The sequence below is a fragment of the Gallinula chloropus genome (assembly GCF_964237585.1).
Source record: "Gallinula chloropus genome assembly, chromosome: 3".
Taxonomy (NCBI): Eukaryota; Metazoa; Chordata; class Aves; order Gruiformes; family Rallidae; genus Gallinula; species Gallinula chloropus.
In genome coordinates, this window is record NC_140087.1 from 81,863,816 (window position 1) to 81,888,553 (window position 24,738).

At 42.6% G+C, this 24,738-nt stretch overlaps 1 protein-coding gene across 1 annotated transcript; it reads left to right on the forward strand.

The window, feature by feature from the left end:
- Positions 1 to 469: 469 nt before the first annotated feature.
- FERMT1 (FERM domain containing kindlin 1) lies at positions 470 to 21,282 on the forward strand. The gene is made up of 15 exons (XM_084261520.1): positions 470 to 544; positions 4,415 to 4,587; positions 7,139 to 7,372; positions 8,216 to 8,362; positions 8,957 to 9,170; positions 10,152 to 10,254; positions 11,835 to 11,942; positions 12,818 to 12,949; positions 13,094 to 13,143; positions 15,739 to 15,863; positions 16,266 to 16,372; positions 17,032 to 17,253; positions 17,931 to 18,055; positions 19,534 to 19,675; positions 20,853 to 21,282. The coding sequence occupies exons 2-15, from the start codon at positions 4,437 to 4,439 to the stop codon at positions 21,021 to 21,023; spliced, it is 2,031 nt and encodes a 676-aa protein (XP_084117646.1). The 5' UTR covers positions 470 to 544; positions 4,415 to 4,436; the 3' UTR covers positions 21,024 to 21,282.
- The last annotated feature ends 3,456 nt before the right edge of the window (positions 21,283 to 24,738 follow it).

A 24,738-nucleotide genomic window follows, 5' to 3' on the forward strand; every position in this document is an offset into this window, starting at 1 on the left:
ATTTCTTGTATTTGGCACCAGTTCTCACTTCCTGAAAGGGAGATATGGAAGTACTTCAGACATGGCTTCGCCACTCCGTGCTTGAGGGCAGTCAGCAACTTCGCCCGGCACCTCCACCCCCAGCCCCGCAAAACCTTTTTCATGCCGTTGCTTTTCGTTGGCCGCTCCAGCCTGACCGGTAGCCCCAGCTCTCCGGTGGCCACCACCGTGAGCAACCACTCCTGCCGAGCTGGGCGAGCGCCGCCACGCCTGCTGCAACCGAACCGTGTGGAGACCGCCGGGGGCGGGGCCCGGCACCCCGCAGGGCTCCCCCGCGGCTGCCTCCAACAGGGAAGGCAGCACTCCCTACCCGGTGCCCGCCGATCGGAGACGGCGTGGGTGGTGGGGGAAGGGAAGGGCCGTCTACGTCTGGGGTGCCGGCGGTAGGGCCGGGCCGCGCGGCGCTCCTCCCTTCCCCTCCCCGTAACTCAGACGCCAGGTGAAAGCGAAGGGAGCGGGAACCAGGCAGGGAGGAGAAGGACGGCGCTGCTTTAGGAGACTGCAAGTGAGTGAAGGAAGGAGTGTGGGAAGGGCTGTCTGCCCTCGGCGGGAAGCCCGGGACGGTGCGGGAGCCGGGGTCGCCCAATGCGGGGCACGCTGGCGGCCCCTCTTCCTGTCCCCGCGACGCCCGGCGTGTGGTGCCCGGCGGGGGGTAACGCGGGGCAACCACGCTGCTTCATTTTTATTTTGTTTTAATTATTTTAGAGCGTTTGTAATGGCTGCGGTTTGATCCGACCCCGGCCCTTGCGGGGACCCGCCTCCCGGGGTCACTCCAACAGCAGCAGCTCGGCACTTCCTCAAGCGCCGGCTCAGTCCCCGGAGAGGAGGGGTGCCCGGGAGGGGGGCCTGGCCGTGTGCTCTGTTTGCCCCTGCGGTTCCCTTCTGAGAGATACCGGGACACTACCTGTCTTGGAAATACTCAGAGAAACATCATACTCGGGATTTCTTCCCCCTTGCACTTCAGATGGATGTTTCTGCTCTAATATGGCTAATACCCTGTACTTCTACACAAAGTTTAGGCTGGAAGAGCTAAAATTTGCTGAGACCTCAATCTATAGAGTAATTGCTGCTTTTTGTTATAGCTGTGTTAGCTAAAACGCTCTGTAGAAATAGTGGCTGGAGCCAGCAGTAGCCTCAAGACCTGTTTCTGGCCTTTTTGATCTGCCCGTACCAGGCTGTACAGCTGCAACCCACGTGGAGCCCAGGAATTGGGGTGCGTTCCCAGAGCAGATCCAGGCCTGACCTGAAGGTTTTAAGACCTGGAGGATGTATACCCTTCCCTGGCAGCTTGGGTTTTAATACAGGATTGCGAGCTGTCCTTCTTGCTTATATTGTCTCTTTTGGGGCTAGGCTTTGTTTGTGCTGCCTTCTGTGATAGATTTACTAGTGTTTGTGTTTTTCTTGTCATCAAACTAAGAGCTCCTGCTCTGAAGAGGAAGCGGGGAAGAGAGTAAGTAGAGTAGGTAGCTTTAGGGAATGATGGAGTGCCAGATCAGCTCTGCTGAGGCCATGGTTTTCCAAGCGAGCATGAAGGGAAGAGTTGCACCCACCCCTTGGGCTGCTCATTTTCACCCATGTCAGCACAAGCATTTGTATGCACAATTAGGCTGGAAAGCTAAAGCAAATTCAAAAAGAAAAGAAAGGGAAAAAAAAAAATCTCCAGACCGGCTCCCAAATGTTTTCACTGGTACAAGAGGGCAGATGAGCCTGTTTCGTTTCTGTAACAGTACCAGTTTGTAGTGGACTAAGCCTTGGCAGTAGTATAGTTCTGCCATACCCATGCTCCTGAAATGAAATCACATAGTTCTCTTGCTTAGGCCAGTTGTGGATTTATTTTGTTTTACAGCTGTTACTGATGCTGAGGAGGGTGACTAGTGGCATTCTGACTTTATTAAAGTCAGCGGGTTTGTTTTGCTACAAATATAGTGCAACAATAACTGATCTCTATACCTTGTACAGCCCCTGTGCTGAAAGCCTCATCTGCCTGGGGGACCAGCTCAGGAGCTGCCTCTTGGACACCATGCCTCCAGGATAGACACAGCCCTTCCCTTCGACCAGGACCCCCTGGTCCAAAACTAGTAAATCCATGTGGCACACAGCAATGCAACTGCAACATCCCCGGCAATGGTGGGAGAGCCGAAGTGTTTTCCAGTGTCCAACACCATGTCTTTATTTACCAAGGCAAACCAAACTAAACCAGACTTCTTGGATTGATATCAATCTTTGTTGGTTTAGTGACTGTTTGGTGAAAAGGTGTAGGCTGGCAGATCCAAGAGCAGACTAACAATAGCATTTATTCCTCAGCGTAAATTAGCCTCTGGGAGTCATATGATTATGAAGTTGTGGTTTTCTGAGTTGGGGCTGTTTGTAAGTTGTCGTGATTTCAGAACTTCGGGGCAGACTCCCAGCATTGGTCTGGTGAAACTCCTTGCGGAAGTGATTTTCCCCGAAAAGGATGATCTTGAGCTTGTTTCATTGACATAAAAGGATGATTTTGAGGTTGTTTCATTGATATTGACATTCACTGGTGGGGTGGGGGGTGTCAATCTGATATTTAACAGATACGCTTTCACTGGCTTCACCTTTGAATCCCTTTCCCTTATTAGAATTTGTCATTACCACCAAGTTTCCATTATCCCTTCGATACGAAATTTTCTATCAGGAGGGCTTGACACTGAGTGTGGCTGAGGCCCAGAGGAGTTCAAGGACCCAAGTCTCCAACATCAGTATTCTGGGAACAGATTTTAAAAGAACCTCACTGAAACAATTAGATGACTTTGATTTACGTTGTAATTCATAATACAAATACTGCATAATACGTAATCAAGCAAAATATTGAAAGTCTTCCCATTGAAATTCTTCTACCGTAAGACTTTATGAAGCATGAGTAACACCTGAAAGTCTGGGAAAGGTAAACCTGGAGCAGGCTGGCTGCTGGGTTGCAAGAGCCTCTTTGCACCTCTGGAAAAGAACCTCAGAATGAACATTGAACTGGGCTCTGCCCTGAAGTAGTATCTTTTGGCACTAAAAACCTCTTTTATTAGCTAATCAGTAACGTAAAGATTCGTTAGTATAAATTTGGCAAACAGGTGAACTTAAATTTTCACCCTGTTCCCAGACATTTATTTAACCATTAGTATAATTTCCCTTAGTGGAACCTAACCCAGTCTGGTCTCACCCTGCAGATGGTCCTACAGAAGGTCATTCTTTCTGTCGCTGTTCACTTGTGACAATAGTTCTTGATTTCTCTGGTTTTGACCTAACTCTTAGGCTAAGGGGTTTAACTTCTATTGTGGTTTTTTTTAATTTAAAAAAATAGACTTATGTGCATTTGTTCATATTGTTACATCCCCTCTAGCCTTCTTTGGAAACAATTCCTGGTTATTCCATGCATTAGAAGCAGCCTGTGTACGGCACCTTTAACAGAGTCTCTGTGACTTGGGTCGCCTGGTATTGCTGAAAGTCTGCAGTAAATGGAAATCAGCCGCTTTATGGCCTAAGCATCAACTGCAAAGGTTCGTTTCTTGGGGTTCAGTATGACAAGATACCGAGTGCTAATCCAGTATCTTCTCCCACTGTTTAAATATCATAAATCCTTCTTGCAGCATCAGACACTTTATGCCTACCAGCTCTTTCTTCAGTAATTAGCAAAACTCTGCTGATAACCAAAGCTACTACTTTGAGCATCATCTCTAGTTTGGCTTGGCATGATAACTGCTCACCTGTCCTGGCAGAGGCCTGGTGGGATTTCAGAGGATCTCACCCTGCTGAGACAGGATACCTGCCTACACCTCTGTGCAAGCAATCAGCAGGAACTGTAGTTCCACGCCTGGGTATTGCTAGCAGAGAGCCACTAAGTTATTTGTCTTCCCTCACCCAAATAGGTAAAACTGCCCTGGTTTTGGTCTGGTGGGACCAGGCTGGTGGAACTGCAAAGGTGAACTTTCATTTGCAGTGAAAATAACAACTGTAAGTGTACAAGTCAATTAAATACTTTTGTTCACCAGTCAGATTGCCAAAACACATCCCACCCCTAACTGCAAGCTTCATGGTGTCCAGACTGGGAGATTAGCACTGTATGGTGGGGAAACCTGGGTAAAGCAGGGCTGTCTCCGCCCAGTTGGAGACACGTGAGCTGAGGAGGGGTTGGAATCAGAATAAACCCCAAAAAATCCCACATGCCTATCTTGCAGGCGAGTAATTGCAGGAGCAGAGTCTAGTTCAGGGGGGTAACAAGATAACACCTCTGAAGTTCTAGCCAAAGCCGCTGCGAAGTCTTGGCAGCATGGACATATTTTGAGACTCTGGAGAGATGTGTTTGTTTCAGAGAGCAGAGGAAAAATATCCTTTTTACTTGTTTGTTTTGTTTTTGCAGAGCTCACATAGATCTTCCCAAAATGATTTCCTCAAATGAATATGGGTCTAATTCCTGGGAGCTATTGGTGACAGTTGATCATCAGCATACAGGGGAAGAAAAGGAATTTTTACTACAAGTCACAGGGGATCTTCATATTGGAGGACTGATGCTGAAATTAGTAGAACAAATCAGTGAGTAAAGACCTTTTTAATTTACAATGTGTTATTAAAATTATACGTGTGGCTTTCCTTTTACAAAAAGAGGCTCCTGCGCATTTTGAAACGGCACTGCCTCACTTACTCCTTTGTAATGGGGCACGCAGGATGGAGGTGCTGCAGACTTGGGCCTTTGTGGCCACAACCCTTCCCTGTCTGTGACTACAGCCCCTGTACTGTCACAGCGCAAACAAAGCTTCACCTTAGTTTCATCTTCCAGTTAGACAAATATCATTTAACTAGATGAACTAATCAACTTCCTTTCCAGATAGATTGTAGAGGTGGCTAGTTTGCAGGGCAGTTGAGGTAGCTGATACCCTATCTACCCATCCATGGCAATCAAAGAGACATTATTAGTTGTTACAAAGGCACTTCAGAAGTTACTGTTTCCTGTGCTGTAGTGGCATTCTAGCCAAAAATCTGAGCCACTGCTTTATCCATCGCATATATATGGTAGGGAACAACTGTGAGAGCAGAGACTGGTGGAGTCAAAAGTTGGGAGATGAAATGTGTATTAGTACCCTGTGTAGTCACAGCAAATCAGCGCTACAGGCAGTAAGAGAATATGGCCTTCTTTAACTCGCAGCCAAATAATCATCTGCAGAATGACAGATACAGACGAGATAAAGTATTTGATTTTTTTTATATCAATGAACGGGGTTTTCCTATGCTACTCATTCTTCAAGTATTGTTCTTCTTCCTGAAATTCTTAAATCTAGAAGTCTTCACTCACACAGAAAGAAACCTGTCTGCTACCTTAGACTCACCAACTGGGAACTCTGAGCTATGCGTTGCTCTAGAAATACACAATTTGTGGCAAAAAAAAAAAAACCCCAAAACAACTGTCAAAACCAACTCCTTGAAACTTCATTCTAGATTGCCTTCAGACAAACAAGAGGAGAAAAACTGAATTACAACATAAATCTGCAGCACATAGTGTAAAGAAATTAAAAACTGACAACTTCATCATGTCAGAGTTCTTAGTGCCAACTGAACAGTTTCATTTTCAAACACAGAACTTGAAGGAGATGGGATTTTCAAAGCCTCCCATTCAGTAGAAGGGCATTTTTACAGCAAAACCCTTTGTGATAGAAAAGCTCTCCTTGGGTTTAGTGATTCTTATCAAGGAATCCTTTTTCCAGCGTTAAAGCAGGTAGCAAATCTGTGCTACATTTTTGCCAACCTGCCTGCATACTTACATGGTTCAGCCAGCAGAACAATGGTAGCTGGAGCTCTCACTGGGTCAGAAGACTGATTTTTTCACCATATATTTAGAACCAGTACTTAACTAGCATGAAAAACTTTCTATATTAAATGATATCTAAGGTGAATCTGTAACTGCATGATTTGTGTCAGCAGCTCACTCCTGACACTTTTTTTTTTTTAGCAAGAAACTCCCAAAATAGGTCAGGGCTCTACTGTGCTATTGACACAGTGAGGAGTAGCCTCTCCCTGACAGCTGATGAGGAGGGACAAAAAATGATGCAGGAGACTGAAACAACTTAACCAAGGTCAGACAGAAACTACACATCATTGGCATCTGGGAAGTCATCTGATACTGAGATTCCCATGGAACTCACAGCAGCAATGCTTCATCTTTTTCTTTATGTATGTGCTTCTCACACTGATCTAGTCAATGTTTTTGGCAACTTTTAGGATGGCTTACTGCTCAAAAATAATCAGAGAAAAGCCACTGTTCTCCCCTCCCAAACTCTTAATATAAGTCACAGACAAAGGCTTCTATCTGTTCATTATTCAGCAAGCCTTACTTTATCCATGTGTTTTCAGAGTACAAAATCCACAACCATATTTTACTTAAGCAAAATACAGGCAAAATCCGTATTAGTGAAACAAGACAGTCATCTCTTGTCAGGGTTGTCCTCTCTGAGAAGCTTTTTAGGCAGCCCTTTTCAGCCACACTAGCCTGCCCTCCGGCACAGACTAATAGCAGGTTTAACAGCACCATATCACATCATGCCCATTCTACCTCCCTTACAAGTTTCTACATCCTGTGTGGTGGAGAAGGTCATCTGATTTGTTAAAGACCTTAACTCTTTCCTGATTGTCACAGGTCTTACTCATGAAATAATAACTTACTCACAAAATAGAAATTCCGTTATTTGATTATTTAACAAATGTTGCCGCTGTAAAGTTGTCCTAAGTGGGCTGTTATGTCTAAAATCCTTGTTGATCTAACTTTGCAGCCACAGAGAAGAGCTGAGAACAGCCTCAGCATGATCCAAGTAGCACTGGACCATATGTAGCATCAGATTCAGGAGATGCACTTTCCCTGGGGATATCTGCAAAATTAAGGCAGCACCACTGTTCAGTGCCTAGGTTAACTCTTCAGGGAAAACAAAGATCCCAGTGACACAAATATTCAGCAAATGGGGTCTTGCTCTCAGGAGCTGTAGTTGCTACTTTAATGTAAATAAATTCTCCTGTTTACAGAACACTGTTTCAAAACAAAGGCTTATTTAGTAAATTTCCTCCATAGCTGTTTAATAATCATTTTGTATTTTCCTAGAAATGCCACAGGATTGGTCAGACTATGCTTTTTGGTGGGAGCAAAAAAAATGTTGGCTTCTGAAAACCCACTGGACACTTGATAAATGCGGGGTGCAGGCAGATGCTAAGCTGATATTTACTACTCAGCACAAAATGCTGCGGCTTCGTTTGCCAAACATGAAGACAGTGAGACTGAAAGTCAGCTTCTCCAATATGGTATTCAGAGCTGTCAGTGACATCTGCAGAATTCTCAGTAAGTAAAACTAAATGCCCTCTGGCAACTAAATTAGAACATTTTATTAGGTTACTTTGGTTTATGTGAAGTCCTTACAAAATGGTTTAGCTCAAAGAGAAACTGATTGAGCTGATGCAAGATCAAATGACAGGTGTTTTGGGTTTTAGTATCCAGTGCACATCAGTAGTTCTCAGTCTTTGTGATAACTGATACAAACAGTGTAAGGAATGAGTCCTGTGAGCTGCAGGAGTACTGAATAGTCAAAGTCCTGTTGATGGTTTTGTGGGGACCCTTGTCCTCCTTGAGCAGGACTAAGTCCTGCTTATTCTATGCCATTGACTAAGAGCTTGAGCATATCAATCTCCTACACCAGCCTTCGCCATAGGCAATTTTACTGGTATCTGCTGATTTATCACATATTTTCATTAGCATTAATGACATTCAATGTGACCTATTCATATTCCCTTCAGAAGTAGCATGATTCAAGTGTTCCAAATTTCTGACTTCAGGTCAGGGCATACCGAACTACCCCACGCAACCCCACGAATGGTTGTTATGCTCAGAGGAGATTCCAGAGTCAGAAAGAGTTTTTCCCCTGGTGTTCTCAAATGCAGTTACGCTCACTAAAAAAAGCAGCCTCACATCCTGTCAGAGCTCACTCTCACAGCCTAAAGTCTTTTGCCTTATAATCTGGATAACTGGACTTTTCCATGGCTACTGCTTTCAATGTCGTAAAAATAAAATTCAGATTGCAACATGGAGCTTCCCCAAATGCTATTACCAACCACAGGGTTTTTTTGGATGTAATCTGCTAAGTTTCAAATGTTTCATCTTGATTCACTTCCCAAATTGCCATTGTAGATATTAGACGGTCAGAAGAACTGTCGTTGTTGAAGCAATCAGAAGATGTGCTCAAAAAGAAAAAGAGAAGAGACAAGAATGGCAAAGAACCAGCTACAGAAGATGTTTTAAACCTGTGTGACTCTCCCGTGAGTTCTGGATTATCAGGTAATGAAAAATCAATAGGATTTTATTTATTCATCTGACTGAAAGTCTGAAAGAGGAAGAAACTCTTTGTTGCACAAGTAAAACCAGGCAGAGACCAGTTTAATATAGGATGGCAGTCAGAGGGACACAGTTGACCTGAAATCAGTGGCTTCAAGAAGATACTGAAACCTCCAATGTATCAATATTTTTCTGTTGTCTTTTTAAATGCTTTCCTTTCCCTTTTTAAGAGAAGGGACACACTGGAATACTGGTGACCAGCTGTGGCTCTGCATACATGATGTGCTGCTGCTTCTTGAAAAGCTGACACCACTCTTAAAACATTCAACAATTTTGGCAACCTGAAAGGAAAAAGGGAAATAAAAGCTTGAAATTATGTGTTTCCTACCTCTAACACAGCTGAGAGATCTCACAGAAAAAGAAAGCGCACTTCTGTTCCCAAGGTCACTTCTCCTGTGAAAGAACAAGTCTCTGTAAACACAAGACAGGAAACTGTCTTGAAAGAGAAGGCTTAGTCTTTTATGTTGGCAAGTAGTAGACTACTGAAGTTGGAAGGCAGTTTTCCCTGGAATAATGCGTAACCCACTTAACTTGCAGGAAGTCCAGGTTTATATAGTAAAACCATGACACCTACTTATGACCCCACCAGTGGGACACCAGCTTCTTCTACAATTACTTGGTTCAGTGACAGTCCCTTGACTGAGCAGAACTGCAACATCCTTGCCTTAAGTCATTTCAACTCCTCTCCAGAGACACTAGCAGAGATGTACCAGCCTCGGACTTTAGGTGACAAAGCCAGACTCAATGCAGGGTAAGATGCCTCTCTTTGAGATCTTTGTTAGCTGGCTTAACCAGGGTGGCATTAATCCGGCTTTTATAGTGTAAAGCAGAATTTGAAAAGAAACTCCTGATGTGTGGTGTATTGATAGATAAAAACATGTTTTGATCTAGGTTTTGTTTCAGAAATATTTACTTTTTTTGATCTTTTTTTATCCTTGTTCAACGTTCTTGGTTAGACAGTGTTGTTTTAAAGTGGAGAATGATGTAATTGTGCAGGCTTTGGACTAAATTCCACGGTTAGATGAAGAGAAATCCAGTGAAGTAAGTAGCAGGGTGGGCAGTGCTGAAAGATGGTTTGGATAGCAGGCCCTGAAGGCTTTAACTGGGCACTGGAAATGCACATGTGGATACATTCAGCAAAGCTCTGCTGCATTACCAATAGGTGACTTCTTGAATTGCATGCAAACATTGCTTAGTGTACACCATCGAAGAACACAGAGCACTTGGGGGTTGGTGGTGCAGGTGTCTGAGAGGTTTTTCTCTCTAGCATTGAGCTATGGGTTGTCATTTTTAGATTGGTGAAGCATTTAACAGTGACACTGATCAATTATAAACCAGCAAATGCTGAGATGAAAAGCAGGAGTTCTAGATATACCAGTACATTTTTGCCCTGGCTGAAATGAACCTCACATTTTCTGGAGATGAAGAAAGAATCTTAGAAGCTTACTGACATAGGTCACCCCACGACTACTTACTGCTCAGTTTCTAGCATCTGCTCCTGATACTTTGAGTAGTAGTGGAGTAAAAATGGGATGATTTAGGTATCGTGTTCATGCAGTAAAAGTTGGAAATCCATATGAAAGTTCCAACTTCTCATGTTACGTGAATTTTCCCCAGACTGGCAGGAATTAACGCTGTTTGTTCCCACTTTTGTTTTACAAGTACATTGGAGCTCTGCAGGTGTGATAGTTTTTCCTGTACAGATGAACCTGTGGGTTGTTTTCTTCCACAGCTGGCTAGATTCATCTCGATCACTTATGGAACAAGGCATTCTGGAGGACGATCAACTTCTTTTACGCTTTAAATATTACACTTTCTTTGATTTGAATCCAAAAGTAAGAGTTTTGTTTTTATTGCTATTCATTGTTTGCCTGCTTTCATGTCAAGGAGCTGTAATACAAGGATACTGAATTTGAGCTAGGATTTGTTATGGGCCCTTTAGAGATCAAATCTGACTTCTTCCCCTCAGCTAAGGCTGCACTTTTCCCCTTTGGACACTGAATCACCATTCCTCCCTTGAAATAAGATCTTAAGTATAAAGGTGAGATCTGAAGAGCACCAGGAAGAGCATCCAGCTTTCCAGAGGGGCTGTTTTACTTTCTGCCTCCTCTTAACAGGAAAAATTAAGGGGAAAACTGAACCAACTGAAACTTAAATGATATAAAGCCACAATTTTGAAAATAAACTTTAAAATTACTTTTCTGTTCTGCTGCCCTTCACTGAATATCCAGCTTTTCTGAGCCAAAGCCCTCAGAAGAGCACTCAGGCGCTTAAATTTGTTTCAGTGAGACTGGGTGATTAAGTAACAGTGGAAAGTTCAGCGGAAGTGTTTAAGTCCCATTTGAAAACAAGACTTAGTCTTCAAAAATCACTGAAATTTTTTTCTTGAGTTGCCTCTTGTGTGCCTTTATTGCCACTAAATGTCAGTCACGGTGGTTGTGTTTAAGCCCGTGTTTTTACAGTTTGGTTGATTCATTTAGTGAAAATAAAACACAATCATTGATCTGTGTAAATCAACAAGAGTTGAAATGTGAATTTTAGAGGATTTGGCTTTCATATTTTTATTTTCCATCAACTCTGTAAAACTCGTTCTTTTCAGGTATCTCTAGTGCTTTCTAGTTCAGGTGGCATGTTTTTGGGTGAAATACCATCCCCACTCAAACTCCTGGTGCAATCCCCCTTTTACATGTCTTGACTTCAGCAGCTCAAACATTTCCCTTCTTTGCCCCAGCCAGCCATGGAGCTGTAGGATGAAATCACCCAGCCCAGCTTCAGGCAGCTTAATAGCTTACCACTTTTGGGAGAGGTCACGCTCCAAGGTTTATCCTCCCATCAGCTACCTTTCAGCAGCTCTGGGGCTTGGATATTTCTGTGAGTCACTTCAGCTTATTAACCAAGTCAATATTAACGAACAATCGCTATCCAAAAAGATGGATAGTGAATTAAAGCAATTCACAGTGGGATCTGACAAATGTCAATCCAGTGCAGAGTTAAGAGCCAGAACCGAAAAATCCAAGAGGGGAAGTGAGTAGTCCGAGTTTCTCTCTTTTAGTGGTAGCACGCTGTTGAATGTCACGTTTGTATCAGCCACAACACCTTATTTGCACTCTCACACTCTCAGTGCAGTTTCACATTTCGCTTAAGTGAATCCACAAAAGGGGATGTCTTAATCTCCCTGTCCTGCCAGCCAAGGACTCCTGATTAACTTTCTGTTGGATCAGCAAGCCACGCTGACCCTACACACAATGACAAGAGCTAGCTCAAGGGAAGGATGAGAACATAGAGAAGGGCAGAGGTGGGGGGAGGAAGGGCACAACCTTTATGTCTTCAACCCAAGCCTTAGATCAGCTGCAGCTGACCGTGAATCTGTCTCTTGATGGTCATTAATCACCAATGTTCTTAACTTTTGCTACAGTATGATGCGGTGCGAATAAACCAAATCTATGAACAAGCTCGCTGGGCCATCCTGTTAGAAGAGATTGACTGCACAGAGGAAGAAATGCTGATCTTCGCTGCACTACAGGCACGTACTTGGCTCAAGTTGCAAAACCAGTTCCCCCAAGAGGCAGGCACAAGCTTGCACAGGACCAGTGTAGAGCCCAGGCCAATAGATCTGCTTGGATGGGGGGGTCTGCTGTTTGCATGAGAAACAGCAAGCAGCATCTACCAGCTAAACCCGCTGAATTCAGGACCAGCACACCTCTACTCAAACTGACACATACAGTGCTGGAACCACAGACTAACATAACCCAAAGCAAACCGTATTTGGTACCAGTCTGGTGGGAGGAGAATTATTAGGAAGTGTTGTTTCGCATCCAATCTATCAGCTTGTCACATATTTGGCCTGAAATGTTCTCTAATACATAAGTACCTACACTCACAACAGACCGAAAAAAGCTATAGCACATTGTGACCATAGGGATGCCATGGAGTACACAGAAATTTCACATGACCTAGCGAGGCTTAGTGCCTGTAGGTAATAAGGCACAAGTTTTTATTAATAATAAATTGCTTCCTTTTAAATGTAAACAGAGCTGCCAGAAAATCCACGACTTGCCACCACAGAACGTCACAGAACCAAGTTTTCACCTGGTATGGATGGCATGTATGGCAAAGAACTAGTGCTGCAAACGTTAAGTCTGAGAGACCCCCACTGAACAGGAACCATTATACAGTGAAGGAAAGCCAGCACTGGCAATTAAAATAGGAAGCTGTTATCAGTAACTGCACTGGAGATGGTAGCAGACATATCTGTTTCCTTGTGACAAAACCCACAGCTCTGTGCTGCAGAACTTTATGCAGTTGTCCAAGATGCAAAAGACCAAATGGCTTATTTATTGATACACTGTGATCGAGTGTTGCTAATTGACATACTGACTGTTTGATGTTTTATTTTAGTATCACATAAGCAAGTTACAACTATCATCGGAGGTACAAGATTTCACCAGTGAATCAGACGTAGATGAAGTAGACGCTGCACTTTCTCATCTGGAAGTGACCCTGGAAGGTGGAAAGAAAAAAAGCTCTTTGGTATGTCCTTTCGGATCCCAGAATTGCTTTCACAGTGAAATGCATTGACTCCGAGGAGCCTATCTGGTTCCTGAATTTTTCTCAATCAACAGATACTAAATCAGTCAACATTGTACTAAAATTATTCCTAATTATTCCTGATAGGAGGACATCACAGACATCCCGAAACTTGCTGATACTCTCAGGCTAGTTAGGTGAGTTATTAAAACTAAAAATAAACCATAGAAAACAAAAAGCTTAACCATACAAGAGATCTCTTGAGTTTTTCATTCTAATCTAACCCTAGATCCTAAGGCTGTAATTCAACACCAGATAGGTCTAACTAGCCTAAAATCATCCTCTTCGAGTCCTTCTCTTAACTGCTTCTGAGCAAGATCCTCTGCAAATCTTTCTAGCTCCTGGGGTGCCGGTGTAGCTATACTTACACTTATTAAAAAATCAGGTTCTTTATATTTCCTAGTACTTGTCAATCATCATCCCTAAACAAGGGAATCTACAATTTTGTTTTCAAACACATCTTACTGGGTTTTGCCAAAGAAAAACTAGAAAAAAACCCTTTCAGATCTCCCCAAGAAGACATTCTGAAAGCAACCCTGGGGGATTATGTAGGGTTTTAAACAAAAGAAATGAACAAATTAACCCTTTCTAACAAAACACAAAGCCTCTTTTTTTCTAATCTGAAAATGAGTTTCAAGGTGAAGGATGATAAACTAGCTTGGTAAAACCTCACTTAAATAAGTAAACTGAGGAACGTGCAATTCTGTGATCCCACTACAATATCATACTGTATGGGTTATTTAAATGACTGCAGTGACCTCAAGTCTATAATGCCTTTTATCACAGGCTTCATGTTTTAGAAAAAAAAAATTTCCGTTGCACAAATATTTATCATTCATTCTGTTGGCAAATGCTATCTGTAGTCAGCAAACTGAAAACTGCACTCGAAAACGGTTAACTGTTGCTAAGGACGGTTAATTATTGATTCCCAATTAAGAAACTTTATTTGACATTCAAATTACTAAGGTGGCTTAAGATGAAAGGGAACTTCAGCCTTTTAAGTTCTGTCAGTTACTCGCCTCTAACAATGGATTGTTTCTTTTTCCTCAGCAGCAGAGCAGTTTGCTTTTAAAAGCATTCAGCGGTTATTTTTCATCATGAAAAATTTCCTATATACATGATAGATGCCTTAAACCTAAGGCATTGTAGAAACTAGGTAAGGTGTAAAACATTTCTTTAAAGGAACAACCACATTTTGTTACTGTAATTATTTGCTTAATGGTAAGTGTAAATGCACAGCTCTGCACGTCACACTGCTGGGTCTATTCATATAGTGAACTTTTATTCACATTTATTCTCTGCAGGTAGCACATTAGCACACAAGTAAATACTACTTTCAGGTGGGTAATGATATTGTGAAGAATTACAATAAAAATTAAAAAGCTTTCAAACTTTTCTTGGCTAGAAAAAGAATTTTGTTTGTCTAAAGAAAATATAGTCCTTTATTTTTGAAGAATGTCACTGTACTGGAAAATGGAAAACCAAAATATTTTGCTGTTCTGAAAATCCAAGTTATGTGTTTTAATTTAAACATAAATCACCGTTTTTTTAGAAAGGATTCTAAACTAGGTTTTCTAGAAAGGTTCTGGAGAAGGCAAGAGTGGTTACAATAAATCTGTGTTTTCCAGATAGCTATGTGCTCTTTGTACCATCATCTCAGAATTAAAGGGAAGTACTAAATAGACAGTAGATTTTTTTCTTTTATATTCTCTCTAACTTCACTGTTGACCTCTGCAGCTAATTGTGAAGTATTTCTCTACTAAAATAGTGCTAATACCTCGTTTTCTCTCCTGAAATATGTGGAACCTGGGCTTTTATCTCTTCCCGCTCCCCACCCCCCCACCCCCCACCCCCCACTTCTCATGGCTTTGTTAGTGTATTCTTAGTAGAATTACGATTTTTCTCTCTCACTGAAGAGAGGTGGGGCTGGCACAATGATTATGTTTGACCATTAGTATCCATCAGTTAACTCACAATTCCAAAGTAGATATTTTTAAATTTACTCTATGAAAGAAATCATCTTGCACTAGCAAAGAATTGCAAATAAGTAATTAAAATTAGGATTATATCCATCTACATACGTGTGTGAGGCTCTGGAATGCCACTGCCCCAGTGGAAGAAGATGGTTTAAATTAATTACCTTTTCTTAGAGTGCTACAGAACCTCTATAAACTTAGTGAAGGAACAGCATTTTGCTGTGTTAGATACTGTTGAGGTAAAGCCAAAAAGATGGTCATTTCCTGTTAATGTTCAATGAATACAAGTTATTTTTATGGGTGCAAATCTTATAGATAAGGAGCCGTGAAATACCGAAGCTAATTCTGGTGCATGGGCAGTAACTAGTGGATTACATTAGCACTACTGAGTTGATGTGAAAACCAGAATTAGTCTTTGTTAGAAAGGAATGCCTTTAATTTAGGAATGGAAAAAGTAAGAAAATCACTTAGGAGTGGAAGAAAAAAGAAAAAATAAAAAGGGAAGAGAGAGAAATCACAGGTGGGATTTAGCTCGTAGCTGCGTAAAAACCACATCCACACCCAGGAGAGCTTGGGTGCCTGTGGGTTCCAGGCCTTTGCCATGTCTCTCATTAACGCAACCATGAGTAACCCAAATGAAGCCATATGTACATGACCTAACCTCAAAGCAATCTGAGACCTACAGTAACACTGGTGAGTGACTCAGCAATTCCTACCTTTCACTATCAACAAATTTCATTTCTTTATTTCTTTTAGGCAGAGGAGGCTGTCCCTCAGAACTATCAAGCCATATTGGTTTGTCTTTAAAGACACTTCAATATCTTATTTTAAGAACAAGGAATCAGCACTGGGAGAACCTATTGAGAAACTAAACCTAAAAGGTAAGGATTTTATTTTCTTTCCTTTTTCTGTTGTGTTCATGTACTAAATAAATGAAGAAATCCCAGCAAAACTCAGAAAGGCATAGTAGCATATAGTCTTGGAACTTTATTGGGTTTTGGGGCTCTTGGTTTTTTTGGGACATCACAAGATGCCTGAAGGGATCCAATACCTTAGCCAAACTGAGATGATCTGGAACTGGCTCATAAAAAGCCACATACTGCTGAATTTACTTAATGATGAGTCAGGGAATGTGATCTGTGTGACACACTTATTTCCAAATATTTTCATTCTGTCTTAAATGGTAGTACTCACTAAGTACCATTCTTTAGTATTAAACAGTACATAAACTAGGGATGTTATAATTAAATAAATCTATTCCTTCCTTATTCTCTGTGATCTAGGATCTGAAGTTGTACCAGATGTGAATGTTGCCTCAAAGAAGTTTGGAATCAAATTACTAATTCCTGTTGCCGATGGCATGAACGAAGTGTATTTAAGATGCGAAAATGTGAGTAATAAAAGAGGGGGAAGTTTGTATTCTGCATTTGTTGGTAGGTTGTCCAGAAGACCTGTTGACTCATTCTAGAATTTGTGTTGAAAAATAAGGATGCCACAGAGAGTTTATTATCTATGTGTTCAGTAAAATCTAAGAAGGAGGTGGTGGTCTAACAAATACTTCATGGTTGAGGGGACAAAAGGACAGCAATCTTATGTTTATCATCAGTTTCCAAGTAAAGCTGCTGGGAAGAAAAACAACTATCAAAAAAGTAAAAAGAAATTAGAGTATTTTGCTTCAGTGTTTTCAGCGTACTGTGGTTTGGGGTTTGTTTTCTTCTTTTTTTCCTAATTGCAACTCTTCCCATCCAGATGAGGGTAGTGAGACAAGGATCTTGCATTTGTTTTCCATTTCAGTTTGCTTCATTTGTATTGGAATGTATCAATCCAAATTGTGTTAAAAGGTTCATTAGGTGGCAAATAGTCATGCAGTAAAGTTCCCACGAGAATCTATTCCAAGGTACTGGATTCCTTTGAAAAGGACAATGGTGCTGTGGTATTTATACATCCATGCAGATTAAGCAAAGGATCTCTGGAGTGAAAGACGTGTGAGAAGTTGCTGTCTTCATACATGGTTTGTCCATAAATATGGAACAATTCTCTTTGTTACAGGAGGATCAATATGCTTCATGGATGGCTGCTTGTGTTTTAGCTTCAAAAGGCAAAACAATGGCCGATAGCTCTTACAAATCTGAGGTCCAGAAGATTCTTTCATTTCTAAAGATGAAGAACTGGACCATGTCTCCTCAGGCTGCATGTGATCCAGAAAACACAGATATGAAACCAGAATGCTTCATCTCGTTACGTTATAACAAAAAACACAAGTCCAAGCAGGTATCCTGAGCGTGGCTTGATGGATGGAGATAGGTGGTTACAATGATTGCTTGGGTGTGAGGCTGGATCGAAGCAGTGTTTGGAAACCATACAGTAGAATCATCTTGCAGTAGTCATTTGTCCCTTTGCAAGGAGCCTTTTGTTTAAATCAAACACAGGGAGAGGTCTCTTGGCACTTGTTCCAAGTATTCCTCCTACATCCACACCACCTCCAAGTCACTCATCAGGTTCTCCTCCTGATTACGCTGACCCTGGAAGTCTCTTGAGAGTTAGAAGGGAAAGCTTTTTAAGGTTAAGTTACTAGCTGTATCTTAAACAACAGTGGCTTCCTGTCCTCTTGGCCTGGGTGTCTCTCCTGCTCTACCTAACCCCTTGTCCACTGCTTTTGCTGCAGAAGAGTTCAGCCTACCCATCCTCAGGACAGCCTCCAGAGCAGCATGCTAGAGCTAGACCCAGCGCAGCACAAACCCAGATGCTGAGACCTTCCTGCACTGTTCTGCCCCAGTAGCTCAGGATGTGTTCCCAAGTGCTCTCCGCTGTTCATCTGCATGAACAGTTATGACCAAGTGTCCAAACGTAGTATCAGAGCTAATGCTGTTTGATTTAGTGAAAAGCAAAGGTACTTTTGTTCTCCAGCCAACTGAAATATTTCTCTCTTCCTGTTGTTTGCTTCCCAGTTGGCTGCTCGTATTCTGGAAGCCCATCAAAACGTATCCCATATGAGTCTAGTGCAGGCCAAGCTGGATTTCATTCAAGCATGGCAGTCCCTGCCGGAGTTTGGCTTATCGTACTACATTGTAAGGTAATCACACTGTTACAGCCGTGTCAAGCTGCCACAACGTATTCGTAGTCAGTGAACACAGACCTTTTTTAATACTAGTAACTTCCGTATTGCTGTTTTTTCTTTAGCAATAGCAGTCAGTAGCTCTGTTCCTGGAATGATAATCTCTATTATGTCTCACTTCATACAGACCTGTGGGGTTTTGCCTGAAGTAACTTATCACTAGGATTAAACCCTTATTGACAAAAACAGGCTAGAATGTAAACCATGCATGCCTTGTTGGTGTTCGCAGGTTTGGAACAGATCTGTCCACTCCAACGCTTGCTTATTGGATTGATGAGATTTTGGCGTTTTAGATAAGATGTTATAATAAATTTAACGAGAAATCAGACCACGTTTTGTTTTGCTGAACGTAATTTCTTTGAGCTTGCATTGAGAAAACAGCAAACAAGGAATAGGGCAGTGCTCTGACCTGGGTTCTTTTCACTTGAGAAACCACAAAAAAACCTGAAAAGTACTGACACAACCATACTTGGAGGCATCTTCATTGGTGCTTAACACCTCTCCCAGGGGTACTTGGGGATCCTTGTGTGGCATAAACTGAACCATCAGGGAACCATCTCTGACCTAGAGGCCACATCTCTTCTGTTAAACTCTCCACCTTCTCAAAACCCAAGTAGCCTCAGGTGAACTACCAGATCTTGTTGGCCCACGATGTTCCAGCTCCTGAGCCATACCTGGGAGTCATTTAAGAGGGCGCTGCTTGGTTGAAGCCAGAATTCTGCCTGGGACTCTTCTAACAGTTGAACAGAACATATTAACATCAGTCAGATGAGATTTCTTCCATCTTTCAGCATAGGGGTAGAGGCAGGTACCTTCTTTACCCAAGTAATCTTTTCCTAGTAATAGCCAACTTGGAAATTTCTGTCCCCAAAAAGTTCTGATACTTTGATAATTATTTTTCATCTCTAATCAGAAGACAGTTGAAATGTTAAAATGGCTCAATATTTTTGTACTCAGAAACATGCATATGTTGCTAACAGTTGTTTCAAGAAGTTAATGGTGATATATGATATAAAATACTACATATACCTTTATATGCTTATGTAATTTAGTTGAATATAACTAAAAGAACACGTTTCAACATTAGGGAAGTGAAGCAAGGGAAATTCCTGTTGACATTTTTCCAGTGAAAATATAATCAAATTCATGCATTTTGGCAGGACAGTATTTTAGAGCAGACAACAATGAACTGGAAAGGTTTTAGCCAAGTCTACCTGCCTAATTTTTTTCCATCTCATACCATAGCTCACCAGCCTGCACTTTTGCTTTGTAACAGATACTGTTCTAAAGAAGGGTCCGAGCACTCCTCAGTCCCAGGTTGTTGTAACTTTTCCCGCGGTTTTTTGCCCTTTCAGAGGAGGGCAGGTGAAATGTTTCTCTAGACACTGCAAACCAGACCTGCTGAAAGGCTTTGCTGTTTGGGTTTTCTCTTTCAGGTTTAAAGGAAGCAAAAAGGAAGATGTGCTCGGGGTGTCCTATAACAGGCTTATACGAATAGATCTAGCCACTGGAGATCCTATCACAACATGGAGGTTCTCCAACATGAAGCAGTGGAATGTCAACTGGGAAATACGCCAGGTAAAACTGGAATGGCTCTCTGCATTCAGTCATTGCCTTTCAGACACTGGAGGATGCTTTCAGATATTCTTTTCAAACCTCGGATTGAAAATATTTTGAATGCGTTGTGACATGTTATTAAATAATCTGTCTAAAATTTTTCTTAATGGAGTCTGTAGTAAAAATACAGAAAGTAAAAGATCTCCGGTTTAAAGTTCCTACCAGGCTTATTCTTTACAAGTTGCCCTTGATTTTGAAGGGATGAAATGCAGAGACTCAAAGGTAAATTCCAACCCATTATATTTATTCCTCTTGTCAGTAAAAACCTCATTTTAATTTTCTGTATAGTCTAGCTCATGCATTATCCTTTAAACTGTGGTGATTCAGTCTGTACTACAGACTGAGGATACAGGAACCCAGTTTGTTTTTCAAATCCCAAACGGAGATTCCAAGGCCACAGTGTGAGCTCCTCTCTATCAATATGTGGTCCTGAGGAAGGAGCTCTGTTGTGTGATTTATACCGGGGTGCTCCTGACCCTGACAGAGTATGCCCAGCAGTCTGCTGGAGAGTCTGGGTTTGAAAACGTGAAGCCAGTTCTGTAAACTAAATTTCTGGGATGGAACTAGCATGACCTGATGTAAATTCAACCAGCCAGGAAACTGTTCCTGCTGATACACTTTTCCGCATCCCTGGCAGGAGCCAGGGCAGACCAGATACAATCCCTATTGCGCTCCTGTAGCACTCCCCGTGCCAGAGCCCATCATTCTGGGTTTGCATTAAATCCCTCTCAAAAAAAGCAGAATCCACCCTCGGCATCTAAGCTCTGTTTTTTAAAACTGACAGTAGTTGGAAATCTAAACCTGCCCTCCCCCAAAGCAGATTTAAGGTCAGCACATAACAGTATTAAACATTATTTATTAAGCGTACAAAGAGTCAGGAGCGTCATTCCTGCTGTTCACATCGTTCTCAACATGCCACTAGAAAAAAACCGTAGTTAGAAGCATGTTAGCATGCCTAATCAAGCAACGAGACTTTGACCACGAGAGGGCCCTGACGGAGCAGGAAATAAAGCCACGAGCAGCCAAACCCCGGAGATCTTGGTTATCAGACAGGTACTGCTCTACCGCAGTATCTATGCTGTGCTCTGATGCTTGCTCTTACCTCGGTTCCTGATTCTGCCATATGTATTTTCTTTAGGTTGCAATCGAGTTTGACCAGAATGTGTCTATCGCTTTCACGTGCCTGAGCGCAGACTGCAAAATCATCCATGAGTACATTGGGGGTTACATCTTCTTGTCAACCCGCTCCAAACAGAATGAAACACTGGATGAAGATCTGTTTCTTAAACTAACTGGAGGTCAGGAATGAGCTGAAGTAAACTCTGTTCCCTCTGCCTGACTCTCGCCACAGCTAAGAAAACCAGAGATTAAACAACCAAAAAATCTCTGGTTGGTAATCACTGGATAATAAATATTATACATGTCAATCCATCTTGTAACATGACTGGACTGAAGCTGAGGTCACTGGATGGACAACTCCATCATCAGTACCAGGAAAATTAAATCATCTTTGTTTTGCTTTTGTACAGCTGGAAGTTTTTTAATAAACAGTGTCTAACCACTGGGAATTTTTGAATCTAGTATTTTTAATTGCAACAATCTGTTTAAGCATCCTGAACAAATATACTGAGGACATTTTACAGCAAATTTCCTTCTCTGTACAACTCCCATGTTAGAAGGCCAGCAGCTAGCAGAACTAAAGCTGACTAAATACATATTTAAAAGCTATGTTACTTGTCTAACATTTGGACAAGGAACAGAAAACATTCCATGAGTGTTGCAAGGTCCTGCAGGCTGAGCTATCACACCCCAAGCTGTGATTACACAATTGTTCAGAAGTGTAGCACCCCTCTCTACCTTCATCCACTTAGGTAGTTTCCGTAAAGCCAAAGGAGCTACTGGACACCGAAACCAAAACACTGATACTGGCAAATCTGGACCCAAAATGTTGATCTTTAGATGAACTCTGTTGATTTCCAGGTTGAAAAACAATGATTAGGTACTACTTAAAAATCATTTGCTTGTTCAAAAAGGCCTCTGAGAGTAGACATTCCTGTTTTCTGTCCCAGTTACTCTGTCCCACGCTGACACCTAACTCTAAACTAAACTTGCTCATGAGTAAGGAGCTGAATGCTTGTAGTAATGATCTTACTCACATATGTGATGCCGATTACAAAGAGATTACTTGGTGATGCTATGCCTGGAGCAGCCAGCTCTGTCTGGTGGGCCAGAGCCACAGCATCCATTGAGTGTAAAGGCATTTGGCTCTGCCTGGCATTGCATACTGATCAGTAAAGCACAGAGAGAATGAAATGATTTGTGAAACTGCTGGACAAACCAAAACTGGTTTCGCATATCTAAAGAAATACAATGCACGGCTGCTGTCATGTCACCCAGAGGTGCCACAGAAGTCACTGCATAGTTCCTAACTCTCACAGGGACTGGATAGCCCTGATTTTTCTGTCATGTCCTCTGCTTCCTCCAGTGCCTGTCAGTAGGCTGCAGCGGAATCACTCCCAATTTGTGCCAGTTTAACTATAGCTTTAAGTTTTGCAAAAGAAAGAGCCAATACAGCCTGCTTCCCAGCCCTCTGTGCTTCCCTCTCCCCAGCACACAGAGGCCAAGGGATCATTCAGTTTTCCTTCAGTAGAGGACTTACTCATAACTTGCTTGACACAGGCCAAGTATTTTCCTCATAGTATGAGAACCATCTATAACAGTTCAAATCCAGATATTCAGAACATTTAAAACCCGCCCAGGGATGCTGTGGGAGAGCTGAATGCACATCTTGGTGCCAGCACTTCTTCCAGAGCAGCCCTCTTCCAGAATCAGCCTCTACTTTGGGTACTGAGCTGGAGTTGGGATGGAGTCTCTCATGTAATAATGACAGCTTCCCATAAATCACTCACTGTGAAGCACAGCCCCGAGCCTGCCCCTCTTGGAGCAGAGCTGCTCACACCACCATTGCTCTGTAGTTGCCACCTGTCATCTAAACGACCTGGCCACATGCAGGCAGAGATAAGGGGACCTTGAATGCTCTCCTCTGTGGAGTGTGTGGCTCATTTTCCCATCTAAGCAAATCTGCCTACTTGCAGTCCAAGTTGTCTAGACTGGAATTTCAGAGAAAAGATCAAATATTTCTGTTTTCTTTCCTGCTCCTCCCTCAATCTTCCTCCATGTGTCACTGCCTTTCAAGTAAAGCCTTCCCGTGGCTCTGCAAAGGGGAGCTCTGCCAGCTCATCCCAGCTGGCTGCAAGCCCCACCCGTGTCATTTTAGTTTTATGGGAACAATTCCTTGCTGCTGTCCTGTCTCCATGGTTCTTCAGATCATCACCTACTATTCTTCTCACTCCACTCACCTCACAAGGCTTTGTCATGACAGCTAAGGGACACCTGGGAAAGGAATATATTTTTACCCATCTTCCTTCAGTGCTGCACAGGGGTAGGGACACTAGATCCATTTCCTACAAGCGGCCCTTGGAGAGGTCAGAGCAAGAAGCACGACACAGGGCTCTGCTCCCGAGAGGAAGCTTGCACCAGCCTGCTCTGCCTGGTACCCACACCAAGCCAGCTTGGGACCCTCCGCAGCATCAAGTCATCTTTCATCCCTCCTCACATCACCAAGCGTGTCCCAGCCAGACTCCAGACATTCCCCTTAATGCGCATGGGGTACCACACCCTCCCTTACTCATGCAATAACTTGATTAAACTTGGCTTTCACTTGTACGTGCCACCTGATTTGTACATGGGGTTAGTACAGTAATCAAGTTATTAATTACACAGTGCCAGATGTGTGTATGTTTTAGAGAGAGAGAGCAAAAGCAGGACAAGGGTGTTTGCCCTGAAATTTCGCAATGCAGAGACAAAATCCTGGACAGGAATGTTGTTTAGATGAAAACAGAAACCTTTAGGAAACCAATACCTCGGCTCAGCTGTAACCCTATCATTAACCTGTACATCGCGCTTAATGAAACCAAAGTCAGGTCAGGGTAAAACAGATGTCAGATGGTGGCTGTCTGTTCTTACAACAAATTCCAGAGGGGATTTCACTGCTGCCTTCAGCATGTGTTACTGCAACGGACAACACACCCACTAGGTAGTTTTTTCTGAAACCTCAGGGTAAATAATCCTGTTCTTGCATTCTCTCCCCATTCTCCATTAGGAAAATGCCTTGCTGGTGCTTGCTCTGTGGACTGACCTGCAAAATACTTCTTTTCTTTTCGTTGATGGCCTTAAAAGCCATACTCCAAATTTTTTCAGGGTATTTTCATTCTTAACCATCACTTGGATCCTGGCCCAGTGAGAAACATTCATCTCTTGAATTTTACAGCCTGGTACCATCCTCACCTTCTCCTGCTCTCCCCATGGTTTTGCTTATCTCAATGTCACTAAGGAATGCAGGGCTCACCCCCAGCATTCCTGCAGGCACAGGGGTTTTGTGCAGCACTGAATCAGCCCCGGGGAGGGGGGTCTGCTCTTTGTGAAAAGGCTGTGAAAAAAATGCCTGCCCTTACTAAACGTTCCCCCAGGCTGCCGTTGAAACTCTTAGAAAAGTAGAAAAAAGGAGAAGGATAACTTGAAGAAATACAGGGACGTAAGAAGTGACTAAAGTGACTTATGGAGGGGAAACCTCTGCCGGCTGCTACCTGATTATTTTAGAGAACCTGGTGAGAGAAGGCTGCTGTCTGCCCTGGGAAACGCTCACAAATACCTGGCCAGCTGTTTCAGATATAGCACCATAGCAGCAATACTCCAGATGACTGGAGTTTGCAGCTTGGCAAAGAGCTGGGAAAACACAATGCCTGCCTCAAAAACTGAGTATGCAAAAAGTAGAAGCAAAGTTGGAAAATAAAAATAACAAAAACTCATTTTCCAAGGATGCTCTGTTTCTCACAAGAGGTTCTCTCCATGGCTCGGAAATAAAGCACCTCTGGGCAAAGACTCCACCTCCCTTCCACCTTCACTGAAGTGGGTGGCCCGCTTGCTGGGCCGCACTTCCAGTCTTACAAGGCTCCTTGTCTCAG

Excerpts from the sequence above, each read along its gene's own strand:
- FERMT1 (XM_084261520.1), top strand. The coding sequence starts at position 4,437 with ATGATTTCCTCAAATGAATATGGGTCTAATTCCTGGGAGCTATTGGTG. Across the intron at positions 8,363-8,956 it reads CGTGAGTTCTGGATTATCAG|GAAGTCCAGGTTTATATAGT; the intron begins GTAATGAAAAAT and ends CTTAACTTGCAG. Across the intron at positions 19,676-20,852 it reads TCAACTGGGAAATACGCCAG|GTTGCAATCGAGTTTGACCA; the intron begins GTAAAACTGGAA and ends TATTTTCTTTAG.